General features: G+C 37.1%; 1 protein-coding gene across 1 annotated transcript in view; it reads left to right on the top strand.

Moving 5' to 3' along the window:
- The window catches only part of LOC311080143 (obscurin-like), a 395902-nt gene that overhangs the window by 294002 nt on the left and 83531 nt on the right, over positions 1-18369 (top strand). Inside the window, exon 21 of the mRNA XM_084109914.1 lies at positions 17116-17358. Coding sequence (XP_083966040.1) covers positions 17116-17358 — 243 coding nt within the window. The remainder of the gene's footprint in view (positions 1-17115; positions 17359-18369) is intronic.

Below are 18369 nucleotides of genomic sequence, written 5' to 3'. Positions count from 1 at the left end.
GTTTAGTGCCGGAGCAAGAGCGCCTATCAGCTGCATTGACTGAATCTTATGCTGAGTCCCAATTCGCCTACTTATACTACGACCTAAAAGTATGTACTTTTTTTGTGAGGAAAAAGTACATACTTTTGAGTGTGTAGCAAAAGAGTATGCACGTTCTGGGACATACTTCGATGACGTCATGCAACGTGAACTTGAATGTGGTTGCCTAGTTACGCACACCTCGACTGTTAACAAAACATTTTACATTTCATTCATTCTTATATGTCCAATATAATTTTATTTACTATTCCCATCTTTTTTTCCACAATACATTTACAATGTGTTTTACCAAATTGAGGAGTGAAGCAGGGCGTCGTCGTAGATCAACCAGACGCAGGTCGTTTGTGAGGCGGCTGGTTCTGACGTTCATGTGCAAATGTGTGTAACGAAAGCTACTTATTTTCTGAGTTAAAATATTTAAAGTTTAAAATGTAATTATTGTTTAACGTATTTTATACTTAACCTTATACTTATGTATAATACTTAAAAATACCCCGATGAAAATGAACCATGCTTTTACTATAGTAAAAGTGTAGTTTCTTTGGTTGGACTGATAAAGTTAACATTTGTACAGCCACAGTATTACTACAAATAAGTCAGACAGAAACATCAAAATAAATACATAAAAAAGACACTTGCATGACACTTTACTAAAGCCTTTTTATTTATTGTTTTGTAGCCTGCAATGAGACGCTCAGTATCTTCATCGGACCCTACAAGATAAACACGGTACTTTTTTGTCACAACATAAACCCATTAATATTACGAGACAATAAAATATAACTTTTATTAGGGTTAAACATTTGAATTCTAAAGCCGCTTGTCCACCAGCGTCTCGATTTCTGACGCGACGCCAAAGCCCATTCATTTCCTATGGAACTACGTCAGGCAGCAAAAACGCCCCCGCAAAGCATGATGGGTCGCGTCGCGTCGATTTGGTCAACAGCGGCGCTGCAAAAAAGTATCTCGGTGGATACTTTATGCAAATGAGAGCGTCAAAACGCGGGGCAATAGCCAATGGAAACTCGGCGGCGAGAATTTGTGTATGGCCGTTGCTATGGTTTCATATTTAAAGTACATTCCCCCAAGCAGCGAAAACGTCACAGGCGTCGCGTCGGAACAAAAATTGATCGGACGCTGGTGGACAAGCGGCTTTACACTTCAAAACTGAGGGCACATCTCCGCTGCTGCATCCGACTGCCAGGTTTACATCACCACCATCACCGCAAAGCTCCTCCCTCCCGCACGCAATGGGTTGTGGGCAATATTAGCCGTTAGAGTGTGCATTGATCTGCACTTCGAATTCTAACCGGAAATAGTAGACCATCCGGGTATCTTTGGAACACTCATTTCAACATACTACGATTTGGGACATACTAATTCTAGTTTCGCATACTATTTAGGACGGATAGTATGCGAATTGGGACTCAGCAATAGACTTTAAAAAAATATGGACATAGTGTCCGTGACGTCACCCGTAGGTTTCTGAAGAGCATTTTTGAAGCCTAAAGTGGGCGGAGCCGGCCGTCGCCATCTTGGCCTTGCGTCACTCCAGGATAACAGAAAATGGGCAAAGAGGCGGGGCGTGAGTGGAGCTGAGGAGCCTGAAATCACGCACATCTAGCTCGACGTATAACGTTAATGCTACTGACAGTACCAAGTCTGCGACTGCACAGGGCCTCGCGCTAAAGTAACAGTTGATGATGTAAAGCCAATTAAAAGTTCCTATTTTTGCCCTTCGAAATATTATAATAGTTAAAAGATATGGCTTATAAGTGAGACTGTGTATCGTGATTCTGTATTTTGCTAGTTGAAAATGTATTATGCAGTAACTTAATATTACTCTGAGAGAGTGTTTGTGACAGTGATATATGTGCATACATGTCAGTCACTTTTTTATAGTCTATGGTCCGTCAGCGCGGCATCGCTCGTCAAGTTCGTAGAGAGCTTTTCAGTCCATTTTAAATTCTGATTTTGGCCGCCTCTCAAATGGGTTATAGATAAATTGCCTATGAAGTTCAAGGCGCTCATTCAAGGATGTGCATATATTGCATGGACGGAGAAAGCGCCGACGCCTGTATGATTTCATCTGACGGTACATAAGCATATTATAATCTATCTGTTCCGTGAGAGCAGAACGAACGAGCCTTTATTGACGTTTTTAAATCTGAAAACTCCAAAAAGCAACGAAATTGTCAGACATCCATTAGTGCATGTTCACAGAGGAAAACAACTGAAATACAGCGCTGGTTGTTCTCTCGAACGATACTCGACGACAACGACGGAATCCTAAGCCGTGGGCGAAGTAAGAGGTGTATTAAATTGTATGAAATTATCCCGAAAAAAGCACAAAACACTGCAGAGATGTCAAGTTCAGCAGCAACATTTGCTGAGGTGAAGTGACAGCTAGTAACAGCAGACAAACGGCTAGCATTGACAGCGGCAATCCACCTGTCACTCAAGTGGCCACACCCTTAATTATGCAGAACTTTAAATATTAATCAAAACGGATGAGTTATAAAAAAATTCACCGTTGTTATGAAGGGCCGTTGTTATTAAATTCACAGTTGTTATGAAGGGGAAAATTAGCTGTATAGACCAAAGCCACATAGAGATCCAGGCTGTAAACATGTTTTTTTCTGCTGTAAAGTTGGTAATTTTAACATGGGGGAGATACAGATTTGACTCACTTCTGCAGCCAGCCTCAAGCGGCCAGTCGATGAATTGCAGTTTAACTCACTTCCGTGTTGGTTTCAAGAGAGAGACGGGGAGGTTGCCGCTTGGACTGAATATATGAATATCGCACTATTGGTGAGTGTGCTGTGAACTGTAACCTACATCCCTGTCAGAAGAAGTTCAGTAAAGCTTGTGAAAGAATCTCCTTGTCGTGGCTCATTCCACACGTTTCCGTGCATTAATCCAAATCAACGGCACGACAATATTTAGCATTACAACATAACCTTACACACAAGATTGTGCTTTCTGTTTTTTGTTGTTGTTTTTTCGCACAATGATGAATTACATTTTAAGTATCAACTGCATAATCATCAGATATGTCAGCTAGAAAGCAACTTGCGACATCACTCATGGAAATATGCATAATATATGTCTCAGAGGACCCATAAATAAATCAATCGGGCCACCTCATTTTCTGTCCATTTACATTGTGATCATCACAAGTACTGAGGTCACGCACCTGGTTCTCTTTCTGGTTCTTGTTAAATGCCAGTTCACACTAACAAAACACTGACCAATGCGGACAATCACCAGATTACAGTATGTCACTCCTCAGACATTTAATAAATGCAAAAACAAGCGCTGACCAATACCAACAGAGACAGAGAAACACACTGATCGACAGAAACCGACTGAGTCTCTGTTGCAGTTGGTCGTCGATGTCGTACAGTGTGAATTGGCCTGAACTGAACTGGGTTTGGTTCATCAAAGTGTTGTATATGTGAAACACACTAAGTGTCCAAATTATTTTTGCAGCCACTATAAAGTCACAATGAAGTTGATGGTGCCGACATCAAACAGGAAGTGATGTCGTGTGTCTCAAACACTTTGACCTGATTTGGTTTGGAGTTCTGAAGCTTGTTTTGTTCCAGTAAAGTATCAGTGATGTGAAACATTAATGATAACAGTTTATTTTAGGGTTCATTTCTCACTTTTAAATAGTTGCCTATTAGCAGGCATATAACGATATTGGCTGATTATTAGCACTTATAAAGCACATATGCCTTAGTCAGTATGATCATATTCTACATCTCTTAGTCCTGCCCAATACCTAAACTTAAACACTACAAAAACTATTAATAAGCTTAATAACTATTAATAAGCAGTAAAATATGAGTTTATAGAGGCTAAAGTTGTAGTTAATAGTGAATATGTGTTCCCCATACTCTGTTACCACATTATTCATATTAATTTTAGCTTGTAATGTGTGTATGCGAGTGTCTTAAAACACACACATCTTTTTTTTATGTAATGTCATAGTGACATGAATATGCATTTTTCTATATGTTATTTATATACTTTTCATGTTTTACAAAACAATAAGCAAACACAAACAGGAACAGAGGGAATTATACAAAATTGATATGGAACATGAATAGTTGTATAGAAAAGCAAAAGAGAGTTACAGAGATTCACTGATTGATCACATTTATTGACGAGATTAACATCATATGTTGTGTGTTGTGAAGCTCAGTGGTTCAAACTGTTGCTTTATTGTTGAGCATCAGTGAATCCTTCAGTGAATCGACTCATATCAGTTCACGAGTCATGTGACGTCATTGAGTGTGATGATGTTAAAGGGATAGTTCACCCAAAAATGAAGTTTCTGTCATTAATTACTCTCCCTCTTGCCGTTCCAAACCCGTAAGATCTTCGTTCATCTTCAGAACACAAATGAAGATGTTTTTGATGAAATCCGAGCGCTTCTGACCCCACATAGCCAGCAATGTCATTGCAGCTTTCAAGGTCCAGAAAGGTCCAAGTTTCGTACCATTCTGATGAAGCTGTGATTTTTAGAGATTCAAAACGATCGAAAAAAATGATCGAAGAGCACCTGAGGGTTAAATTCTGGAGAATAATCCATCAGTTCTCCTGAATGAGCATCAAAACAGAAAATCACTGTCATTTCATGTAGAATAAACTCTACGTTTCAGTGTGTGATTTACCTTGTGTTGAATGAATGGAAAAGCTTCATATCTGTTTCTTCTGCTTTTAGTGCTGATGTCCCTCGTTCAATCTGGACTCAGTCAAAATGGGACGGGTGCTGAAGGTACTATATATGCATTATTATTACAGTAAATTGTATCTATTTAACAAATGTGGGTTGTGTTGTAGTTTTTTTGTTTTTTTTTTATTGTATGGATCAGATCAGGATCCCACATTTGTCTTTTTGCTGATGTTTATGTCCATATTTTGCTGTCACACATTTTCACACAGCATCATCTGTCTGTGTAGTTCCTCATGCTGCTGAAACACTGTTTCTGGCTGTTTATTCAGTCACTCAAACACAGTCTTGCAGTTGTAGATCAGACAGACAGTCTTTCTGTTGAATCCTGTTGACTGTAAACAGCGCCATCTACCGGCCAGAACAGGTTCTGTTCAACAACCGCCAGACAAACGTTTCTCATCAGTTAAAAAAAGGTCCGTTTGAGTGATATAAAATCTCCTTTAAAATAGACTATTGTTTGTGATGCATTATGACAGTCGAGCTTCAGAAACACAGAGTGATCAGATGATCCAAAAAGAAGGATGGCAATTGGCAAATGGTTTATTTGTAAAGAAGGGCAAGTAGCCTAACAGCAAGGAAATTAAAGAAACATGCACTATTAGAAGGATTAAAACACTCTGTGGGCCCTATTTTAACGATCTGAAACGCAAGTGTCAAAGCGCAAAGCGCAAGTAACTTTGTGGGCGGGTCTTGGCGCTGTTGCTATTTTCCCAGCGGGATAAATGACTCTTGCGCCAGGCGCAAATCTAAAATGGGTTGGTCTGAAGTAGCTTCATTATTCATAGATGTGGTTTGGGCGTATCGTGAAATAAACCAATCAGAGCGACATCTCACATTCCCTTTAAGAGCAGACGCGCTTTGTTCTAAAGCGGATTCCTATTATAACGGCGGATTTGGCAGGCGCGCGCCATGCAGGAGCAGTTCACAGCCAAGGAGAGCAACGCTCTCGTCAGGGACGTTGGGGATGAAGAAACCCACCCAAATTAACTTCGGTTAAAAAGGCGTATGATAATTTGGGTAAATGTGTAAGCTAGATGTATGCTTTTATAATAAATTGTCTATCTATCTATCTATCTATCTATCTATCTATCGTAATAATATATGATTTGCAAAAATGAAAACTGCTGCTTCTGTGTAGATGAGAGAATCAAAGTGTATGCGCGTTGTGCACACGCTACATTGATTATGGCCAAGCATGCGCCCTTAAAATAGCATATGAATAACATGCGCAACCCGCCACCGACTTTAAACTATTTTTTCCTGGTTAGTGGCGCAATTGTTTTCTTAACCTGCAAAATAGCATGAAGGAACGTTTGCGCCGGAGCACGGCTCCTTTTTTGCGCTGAACCGCCCAGGGAGCGCAAGTTCATTCCCTAGTTTAGCGACGTGCTTTTGTGGAGGGAAAAGCGCGCTTTGCGCGGGTGCAAAATAGGAATGATACATGCGTCGGTGTACAAAGTCAATTGCGCTGGGTGCAAGATAGGGCCCCGTAACAGTGTAACACTCTAATTTAAACATATTTTGCTGGTGCTAAAAATGTGTAGAAAAAAAATAAAATTTTGTGTGTAGTTTAAAAATTAACACAACTTCGTTATTTGTGGCATTTAACACAGGAGACTGATGTGCTTAAAGGCACAATATGTAACTTTTTTGCTTTAAAAATAGCAAAAATCACTATATCTATGTTATATATTTTTTTTAGTTGTTTACTTACATTATCCCGACTGTTTCCAACAACTTTCAAACCAGGATAAATTTTAATTTAATTCGAAGACACGGCACGTTTCTTTATTTCCGTTTTGTCGCAGTCAATGGCTTCATATCCGTGTTGTCCCTGGTTTACGCTTGTACTGCCATGGTAACCAGAGCTATGAACTAGAGCCCTCTGATAGTAACCAAAGCGACAGACGTGGACAACTGTTAGTTCGCAATGTCTATTTGCACGCTGTTGTTGTTTCGTTCAAACATTATGGACCATGGCAAGCAGACTTTGGATAAAAAAGGAGAACTAAACGAGAATCAATATCAGCGCGGTGCTTTCGAGATGCCGAGAGCTCCCATAGACAGTATATAAACGAGAGCTCCACGTCCGAGACTTCGACCGCTCCTACATGTACTTTATTAAACAGGTGAGCACATTTACATAAAACTAATCAATGTTATATAGTTCAACAATGATAAAATGTTAGAATATGATCTGTATGTTATTCTCATGTTGATCTAGCTTAACGTTACTGCTAACGCTAGTCTCATACAGACAAACTAACACATACATTTCAACACATTCAAATGCAGTTTAGTGTGCTAGTGTAATGTTAGACCAAGTGAAACAGCGCTGCGTTACCTCACAAGTTTAATGTCTAATAAACTGACCTGTGAGTAGTAATTCTGCGTGTAGTTTGGTAGAATGAAATGTCCATATTCCTTTTATATCCGCGGGACTCGCGTCGCGTGTGGAGCTGATAGCTGTCTCTTAGCAATCCCGAACTGCTTCATATCACAGTCATGATAAAAACATCGATGTATTTACTCATCCATAAACATTATTAGATCGGCCGGCTTGACGTTGACGACAAGATCCATAATTCTTAGCAAATGTTGCGTCATCAAACTACGCCTTTGTTATTGTAAATAGGTTAGCGACCCCTAGTGGAGAAAAAAATCCATACTGTACGTTTAACACACTTCATGTTATTTTTTTTATTTTTTTTTAAATGCGTTATGTAAATGATCTAGTTGAACTGAACATAAGTCAGTCCATATAGTCTGTTAATGACAGTGACTTGCCATTTCATTTTTACTTGTATAGGCCTATTGTTGTATATAAAACATCATATACAATAATCATACTTCAGCGTGTTAATCAATACCCTTGCTGACTGCTAGTAAGATTTTGAATCCGTCTTCATCTGTTTACTTATTATGACCGCCGCTAGCGTAGCTAGCGAAAGCGGTCATATAGGGATTGTCAAAGTTTTTTTTTCTTTTTTTTCCGTCATCTACTGAATTTTTCGTCAACGATACCAGGGACACCGAAACACCGGGGAACATGAAATTTGGTGGGCATGTAGCCCCACTAGACTTTTACGGAAAAATTTCGTTTGGTCCCCGGGGGCCACTCCCCCCCCCGCGCTGGGCCCCCCCAAACCCAAAAAATGCAGTTTTTCCTAAATAACTACCTGAACCGTGGCACCGAGGATGAAGAAATTTTTATGGTATGTTGCTCTTAAGGGCCCACATCAACCTAGCCCATAATCACTCATTTGTGATTTGCGCCCCTCCCATAAAAAATGAAAATGCAATATTATTCTGCTTTAATCGCCCCTATCTTCAGTTGAGATGTTCAGAACTGCACCATATTTCATGTGTATGATTAACTTGACATCCTCTGGGGGTATGCTAAGTTTCGTAGAATTTCATCCATGGGGGGGTATAAAATAAATTCATTTATGTGCACATTTAGTGACTGTACACTCATCGGCCTGTAGATGGTGGTGTTGAGCGAAGGGATGCTGGTTTAGGATGATACTGTCACTAAGGTTGCCAACTGTCCCGAATTAGGCGGGACGTCCCGCATTTTGGGCCTAATTTATTTGTCCCTTGCGTGACCTCCCGTGTCCCGTTTTTTGACAAGCTGATAAACCACTGACTGATACAACAGCAACAGCAGCAGTGCTGACCACGACACTTGAGAATGATCACCGACACCTGTCATCATCCAATCACAGCTTTTTTTAATCACTGTTTTGAGACAAATCATTGTTTGATTTGCGAACATCCTCTGCCGTCTGGTCGCTTCCGCTTCAAGCCGGACTCGTCTCGCGCTAACGGTAATTTCCTTTCACTGTCCACGTTTTGATTTCGGCTAATCAATTTTGGCGAATGCAAACAACGTGATTATTGTTCATGAGTCTAACATCCAGCCACGCAAGAAAACATGTAATCTACCTGAGGGAATAATATGCTCAAAAAACATTTCTGATTATTATTAATGTTTTAAAGCTTTTAGAAAGTACATAGAAAGCTTTTGTAACATTATCTTAACTGTCACTTTTGATTAATGTAATGCATCCTTGCTGAATAAAAGTAGGCAATTACTTTCTTTATTTTTTTTCCCAAAAAATAATCTTACTAACCCCAAACTTTTGAACTGTAAGCCTAGTGTATAATGTTAAAAAAGCTTTCTATTTTAGATAAATGCTGTTATTTTGAACTATGGTTTGTTTGTAATGTGACTTTTTTTCATGTATGACATTAAAATTATTTTTAGAATTAAATACATAAATAGGTTAAGCAATACAAATGTGTTTATGTCTGATAACCTTTTAAACACAAACTTAACTGCAGACACTGAAATGACGTACACTGTGTGATACAGTACAAATATTTTGAGTGTCCCTCATTTTCCTATAAATAACCACGATTGTCCCGCATTTTCCTTTTCTGAAGTTGGCAACCCTAACTGTCACACACACACACATGCAGGAATACAAAAAAACGCAAGCATGCACACACACTGACATCCACACGCACATACAAATGCACAAACACACACACAAACACACACGCGCACACACATGTACGCACGCATACATACACGCACAGACACACACACACACACACACACACACACACAGAGACACAAACACACACACACATACACACACACACAGACAGACATGCACATACTACTACTTTTTTTAGGTATATACATAAACACGCAATACAGCCAAATTGCTCCACGTCATTTCTTTTTGTGGAAAGCCAGTGCAGGCCTGAGCGGCGGTCATATTTTGTACCGCCATGCGGTACATCTAGTTTATTTACGAAAACAATATTTTTGTCGGGCGGCCCATAAACTTAAACATGGTGGAGGAGAGAACGATTGCTGCTGTTAAAATGTATTCTTTATTAGTTTTTTACACAACAGCTATCGCCTTGTCTTGTTGTTAAAGTATATTTGAACATTTATGTCACACTGGATTATAAATCGCAGTTTCAGATGATATAAAAGTTTGTGTCCACTGATGTAGAGTTTATAAAATACACACTGATGTGTATGAAAGCGGCAATAATAATCCTTTCCATATAATGAGGCACAAACTAACATGGCGCCGCCCATTGCGCATATACAGTAGGATAGCTCAACTAATGCAATCATTATAAAGGTGTTTAAACAACAAAACGCGTGAATATTTTGAATAAAAAAATAAAAATAAAAGCAGATCATCAGTCATTCAGCGCTATTGTGGCTGCGGTGTGTCACGTGACAAGCAATGACGCGTCACCATGGAAACAATAAAGTGATACTTTCTAAATAACGGTCGCCTTGAAAACCTCACAGGGGTCAGCCAGAATATTTTAAATGTAGCCTACGTGTAAAAAGGTTAAATATGAATACAGAGCCTGTGTTCATTTTATTTATTTATTATAAATTACAGTACTTTTTTAACTTAATATTTTAAGTACAGTACAGTTTTTTATTTAACTTTTAAGTACAATACATTTTCATAACATAATCTTAATCATAATCATAATCTGCAATACATTTTAATTTCATCATTATTTAAGTTTTTTATTTACCTGAATAGAGTAAGGGGAGCCGCTAGAAACTTTGGGCTCTATGAAAGAATATGAGGTTGGGCCTCTACCGCACCCATTCCATTAATAACATCGATCTCCGGGGCCCCAGAAGTGCGTGGGCCCTTAGAGTCGTCCTAGTTTTCTCCCCCTTAGCGGCGCCCCTGCCTGTATGTAAGCAGCACAGTGCAGTGCTAATATTCAATCTGTGTTTTTACAATGTTTAAAGTGGCTGGCAATAATAAATATTTTTTATTAGAAATAAAACTGCCTCATTTTTGAGCTGTAATAGTTAGGCCTACTCTACTGTATTTTCATATTGGTCATTATGGTGGTATTTGGTGAGCCACATATTTTCTGAGGTGGTACTTGGTGTAAAAGAGTTTGAGAACCACTGTTCAAGTGCATCACACACACACACACACACACACACACACACACACACACACACACACACACACACACACATGCGCGTTCAAGCTTCGTGTTTAACATATTTTATGCACTTTTGTAACGAATCACTCAAAAGTAATTTATAGACCTTATTCAGAGCGGCGCCATGACAGGAATGAAAGCGAGGCTGTGAGGGATAAATTTACCGTTTTCAATGACATCCGCTGCTAAAAGCTGTTATTAAAGCTCATCATAGATCACTTATAATTTTCCACAGCTCATATTGTCTGGGTTTTTTGTCTACTGAAATTTCTTGGAAAGATATTTTTTCAGTGTTTCGTCAGCAGAACAATCCAAAAACACATTAAATAACAGTAACACCCACTGAAGATGTCTGTCCACAGCCTCACTTTCATTCCCGTTAAAAATCAAATAAGCTGCTGTGATTAAAGGTTTATTTACTGTTTATTTTTATCTGCTGTCAGACTAACATCTATCTTTTTGTTGCAATTAATCTGATTATTATACATTTCAACTTGTTCTAGATCCCCCCACCCCCTTTTTTTTTTTTTTTTTTTTACATCTGAGGTCCTGCCCCTGAGAAACTCAAGTTTAAATAATTTAAATATTTTTCCTTATGTTGGATATTTTTTATGCTTAAAATTCAATTATTTTATTGTTATATACTGAAGGTTTATGAATTAGATTTGTATATATATTTTTTGACAATAAAATAAAAACCAATGACTTTACATTAATTTTGTCAAATGTTAACATTTTGTTTTGGGCTTTTGGTATGTTTTTTAACACAATGTTTGTGGCCAAGGACAGCACATATGTTAATGTTACATGTTTACACATCTTTCTGATGACCTTTCTGACACATTTACTGTGTTTAAATTCATTAACACAATAAAGGAGTTAAAATGAAGCTCACGCATTAAGAATTTAACACGGGTTGAGTCATTTTTAACACATCCTTTCTAAGAGTGTGTAAATAACATTAATAGGAATATTAATTTCATGGCATCATAACACAACTTGACTAGTCTTATTGAAAATGTATTTAATTGTGTACAGTAAATATTGTAAATGTTGGACAAGCTGCAGTTTGATCATGATTAATTCAAGGAGCATACAGTACATGTGGACTAAATATATAAATGTTTTATTTAGTTTTAACAATACATTTATTTATTTATAATGTAATCATCAACAAAACCAAACTAAATATTTTATTCTCAAACTTTTCTCAAAGTTTTGAGTTCATGACAGTGATCTTGATACTGCAATACTTTTTTTTATTTTATCACCTGCAGTGACGGAGAATCAAGTTCAGTTTAAGACTCTCACATGTGAGACACAGGGAGAAGACATTCAGTGGACATACAGCTGGATTAAAGATGGTTCAGACATCTCACACACAGAGGGAGTCATCAACATCAACATCATATCTGTGTCTGATGGTGGTCAATACACCTGTGAAGCAACGAGATCAGACTCACAGAGATCATACATCAGTGCTGGTGTTACAGTGACTGTATCAGGTGAGTGTTCATATTCAACTGTGTTACTCATTTAAAATCCACATTTGTGTTTCAGCACGTTTCTTATATTCTTCTGTATCAGCCACATCTGTTCTTAAGACAACTGAAGCAGTTCACTTTAGTCATTATTCTCTCAGATGCAGAACTGCTTACTGAATAAAGCTCAGTATCTGTTTTCTGCTCATTTCTTTAAAGCCCCATTATGCTTTTTCAATATTACCTGTCATGCAGTGATGAAGCTGTTTATGAATGTAAAAGGTCTGCAAACGTTTAAAGATCAAAGTGCAGATAAATTAAGTTATTGTCTCCTAAAGGAATAGATTCTGAACTGCAGAAACGAGTCGTCAGTGTTTCCAGTCTCACTTCCGTAACTTATCTATGCAACAAAGTAACTAATTTGCATAATACCAGACTATGATCTTCATTATCTGCCCGTGAACAAAGTCTGATTTGACACTCAAACACTTTAGGTCAGGGGTCAGGAACCTTTTTGACTAAAGAGACATTTTTATTCTACTTTGCTAGAACCGCATCATAGCTCATTTCCATAAAGCTGACCTGACTTCAGCTCTCCTCGACGCCCTCACCGTCCAAGACGCGCCACCAGCTCTAAAAGACCCTAATCTGAATAAAATACACAAAACTTTTAAAGACAATTTCAATAAACATTTTATAGAAAAACACTATTGTTTTACAGATATATCCTTGATTATTGTGATCAAACATTCTCTGTAATATGTAATGGTCTTGCAGTTAACCGTTAGCTAGCAATAGCATAGCACATGAGCTAATGTATTTATCACTGAAACAACACAGTCACTGCCTATAAAGCAATGCCACATATCATCAGTGTTTGTTGGTCTTCTCCTGACTGAAGCACAGACTCTCTTCAGCACAACAGTGACCCACAAAACTCACACAACAGAAACACTTTAATCCCAACAGAACTTTAAACACTAACAGATCTCTCAAGATCTCAGCGTCGTCTTATTACAATCCAGTTTGACTATTTCTTTCAAACAAAAGTTCTTGTTGAATTTACAAAAGTTTAGTTGTTGATGTTTTATTGAAAATAATAAAGATGTTACCATTATGGTGATCAGTGTTTGCTTTAGTTGGGCTCTTGACTTTAAAAAAAAAAAAATCTGGCTGCTTTAACTTTGAGTTTCTAAAGCACATTTGTTATGGCAAAAATTGCAAGAGAAAATCTGAACAGATGATAGACATGCAGTGGTCTGATTCACTGATCTTGTCCTATAATATTGTTTTATTATGAAAGTTATGAATTTCACATTGCTTATATAGCTCTAGAATATAACTGCTTAATTTCCCGCAGTGCTTTGATATTTTGAAATATTTTATTACACTGAAACAGTCGAAGCAAATCCAAATCCTGTCTCCACAGTGACCCCTAGTGGTCAGAACAGTGCAAATGCAACAAAAACCCAGACCAAACATGCATAACTTTTTTATTTACAGTTGTATTATTATTATTATTATTATTTATTTTATTTACATATATCTCATGTAATCGCTCAATCAGTGTTTCAGTGGAGGAAAGACATAAGTAAAACAGCTTGTAGACAATATGCCATGTAGACATTTACCTCAGGCCAGTCCATCAGTGTCCACAGCTGTTAGTCAGCAGATAAATGACCTTTCACTAAATATATGCACTATATTATACATTCATTTTATTTTACTTAACCTGTTAGTGATGTCTTCATTATTTAATGTAGGCTATGCTTAAAATATCTGTCATGAAAATGACAGCCACTGTAAATGATTATTTCAACAATGAATTGGAGTAATTAGATTTATAAGTTAATGCAAAAAAACTGCCTCATGTGCAGTTTATATGTTTGAATACAATGTGTTATTTGAGTGTTGATTTATATATATATATATATATATATATATATATATATATATATATATATATATATATATATACAGTGCTATGCATAAGTTTAGACACCCATGCTAAAGTTGACTAAAAAGAGGAATAAAAAATCTTTTGGAAATTGAACTTAATGCCTTAATTAAAAAAATTAGGAAAAATCCAACCTTTAAGGACACCCATTTTCTTTGTGAATGAATAATGTATCGTAAATAAATAAATGTTCTTCCTTAAAATACAAGGTGCATAAGTTTGGACACCCCTATGTTAAATTCCCATAGAGGCAGGCAGATTTTTATTTTTAAAGGCCAGTTACTTCATGGATCCAGGATACTATGGTAAAGTCCTGATAAAATTCCCTTGGCCTTTGGAATTAAAATAGCCCCACATCATCACATAGCCTTCACCATACCTAGAGATTGGCATGGTTTTATTTCAGTTAGCCTAATAGCTGGTTTGATTTGCATTGAGAGATGATCTTATGGAAAGTACCCCATGCCAGTCTCTAGGTATGGTGAAGGCTATGTGATGATGTGGGGCTATTTTAATTCCAAAGGCCAAGGGAATTTTATCAGGACTTTACCATAGTATCCTGGATCCATGAAGTAACTGGCCTTTAAAAATAAAAATCTGCCTGCCTCTATGGGAATTTAACATAGGGGTGTCCAAACTTATGCACCTTGTATTTTAAGGAAAAATGTATTTATTTACGATATATTATTCATTCACAAAGAAAATTGGTGTATTTAAAGGTTGGATTTTTCCTAATTTTTTTTAAATGAGGCATTAAGATCAATTTCCAAAAGATGATTTTTTTATTCCTCTTTTTAGTCAACTTTAGCATGGGTGTCTAAACTTATGCATAGCACTGTATATATAAGGGCTCCCGATTGTTTACAGCATTAGCAGAGATAAATTTTTTTTTATCCTTAAGATACTTTTAATTATAACTGAATTCATTTAAAGACAGAGACACAATTTGTTTAGTAAACCACTGTTTAATAAAAAAAAAATAATAATAATAATTATGTTTAGTTGTCTCCCCCCTTAAACGAACCGTGATGTCAAAACCGAGGTAAGTACCGAACCGCCAGTTTTACCATCACACCCCTAATGGTGTTATATCATCACCAGTTAATATTGATGTATTTTAGGTCGTAGAATAAAATGTGAAAATGTCTTGACCTTATTTCAGCCATTTAACAAAAAAACATTAAAAAAAAACGTTGACTTCGGGATGATGAAAGTTGTGCTAAAATGCAGCTCGCTTCAGTGTTTTGGCCTATAAGTGATGTCATACCTGCACCTCTAGTGTCAGCTGACCCTTTGCACCATCTGGTGGTGATTTTACAATTTATTATCACCATTGTTTTTGTAATTTTACATACATTTCTATGTTATTTAAGACAACAGAAATGTTACTGTATGAATAATACAGTAATTTGTATAAAAAATGAGAATGAATGTAATTTGTCATTAATGGTATAACGGGCTCCAGTAAGAGCTGTGTGTGTAAACCTCTCTCTCCTGATCTGAAGAGGTGCGCTAGCTACTGACAGTCGAGGCCGCCGTGTTTAGCGCCCTTGTTAGCGTGCCGCCTCCCTCGGCGGAGACTAAAAGTTACAATTGTTGTAAAAGTTACAAATGCTAGAAACCACATATAATAAAGACAAGTTTTGAAAATATGCGACCCGAAAAGTTGCTCAATTCCAATGAAGAAAACGTGGATTTGGCAACTCTTCATGCAGCGGCGGCTCTGTGTGCTAGAAGAGACTATATCCTTGCACTGGGTGGAGATTCCTTCACTTCGAATATTTAAAATCTTCATATTTGTCATTTCAATTTCTGCATATTTCAACAAAGAATGTATGATTATGTGATTTGATGATACAATATTAGGAGAATAAATTCGTTACGAAACATCGAACGCAGCAGAACTGCTTCGACAAGCAGAATTTTTGATTCTTTTCTATTTTTTTCCACAAAATAGTTCTTTCAGATTCATGAGAAAACATTAAGAAACATACAATTTGCCCCTGATTCAAGTCAACTGCTTGGTTCATGCAGAGTAACTGGAGTGTTAAAGGGATAGGTCACCCAAACATTTTAATTAACCTATGATTTACTCCATCTTACTCTAATACTCTTCTCTTTACTTAAGCCATCCTAGGTGTATATGACATTCTTCCTTCAGACGAATACAATCAGAGTTATATTAAAAATGTCCTGGCTCTTAAGCTTTATAATGGCAGTGAATGGGCACACAATCCGTTTTTTGAAGTCCATACAAGTGCATCATATCCATCATTAAAGTGCTCCACAGACTCTGACGGGTTAATAAAGGCCTTCTGAAGTGAAGCGATGCGTTCGTGTAAGAAAAATATCCATATTTAATACTTTGTCGACTAAAATAACTAGTTTCCGGCAGACGGCCGTACGCAAGTCGACTTGCACCAGAAGAGTAACACTTGACGATGTATGACGTAGATGTAGGAGTAGCGTAAGCTTTGAGTTCAAGTTCAATTGTTACTCTTTTGGTGTAAATCGATGCGTACGGCCGTCTGCCGGAAGTTCATTTTGGCGATAAAGTTTTAAATAATTTGTGACCTTACATGCATGTAAACCTGTTGTAGGAGACTCCAAAACAAAATTAGGAACCTTAAAAATAGCATAATGGGGTATTTTAGTGTGAAACGGGACACATGCAATGATTCAAAGGTTTTCCTTCATGTTTTTCATGTACAGATGTTAGTACAGTAGACTACAGGTTTTGACCAATATTTTTTTTTGTTTGTTTGTTTTTTGTCAAAAACACAAACTAGGTCTTTAATATCATGATGTTTTTCACATAAGGACATTTTGAGCTCATAACATCATAACACACATTTTCAATGTTTACTTCTGTTTCTCAGTGAAACCTGTAGTGACGGTGAAGCCAGACCAGCCTGTGTTCAGAGGAGAGAGAGTCACTCTCACATGTGACATACAGAGAGGAGGAGACATTCAGTGGAGATACAGATGGTTTAGAGAAGGTTCAATCAATCCAGACAGCACTGAGGGAGACACCAAAATCATACCTTTGTCTGATGGTGATAAATACAGATGTGAAGCAACGAGATCAGACATCAATGCTGGTGTTAAACTGACTGTATCAGGTGAGTCTTCATATTCACATCTGTTTAATGATCATTTAAAATCAGTATTTGTTGTTCAACCCTTTTCTTATATTCTTCTGAGGACTGAAGTAATTCACCTTTAGTCATTATTCTGCCAGATGCACAACGACATAAAGTGAAGTGACTTTATAGAGTTTATAACTTTCAGGCCTTGTTTCTATGCTTCAACTGTCACTGTTTATTGATTGTATTATGAAATGTGAATGTTGCACTCAAGAACAGAGGAAGTCTGTGTAATCTGTCATTTCATCTGAAGATCCAGTTGTAATAAATTACAAAATGTTACCTGATTGATTAAAAATTACAGGGTGGAAAAACAAAACAAAAAAACAATATGGATGAATCGTTCCCAGTAGGATCAGTAACGTGCATTTAGAAAATAGATTGAATTTCCATTTCATGCCAACATTAAGTAAACTGTGCTGTGTGGACAGATCAGCACTAGACAATATAGTTTTATATGATGTGATTCAGTGAGACAGTCATTCTGCACTGCACAACTTGTGTTTGTTGCATGTTTTTGTGAATTTTCTGATTTATTTTAATATCATGTAAATTGTGACATTCCAGTTAAGGACGTCTCCATCTTTGCTATTTACTTTAGTCACTACGTTTCAGCTACGTTTACATGGACACTTTTTGCTTCAGTCTGAATGAATTCATTCTGATTGATGTATCCGAACGTAGTCTTTACATGAACGCTAAAAATGTGATGTGCGTGTTTATATGTCATAAGCTTCTGATCGGATTTGATCTTTTGACATGCACATGTTGATTCAATAACTACAACTGTTAACTGACAATAAACTCTTTATTGTTCCATCACGTTCAACATAGCCGCTCTTCCCCTCATAGGACGCCAGACCGAACTCACAAAAAAAAAAAACGCTAATGCTCTTTGCACATGCAGTAAAAGAAAACATAACTTAATCTCCCTTTTTTTCTTAAAATAAATAAATAATAATGTTCAAGTTTAGAACATACGCATTT

This window comes from Abramis brama, assembly GCF_963993115.1.
Source record: "Abramis brama genome assembly, chromosome: 3".
Taxonomy (NCBI): domain Eukaryota; kingdom Metazoa; phylum Chordata; class Actinopteri; order Cypriniformes; family Leuciscidae; genus Abramis; species Abramis brama.
The sequence above is the reverse complement of the archived record's forward strand: the minus strand, read 5'-3'. Positions and strand labels throughout refer to the sequence as shown.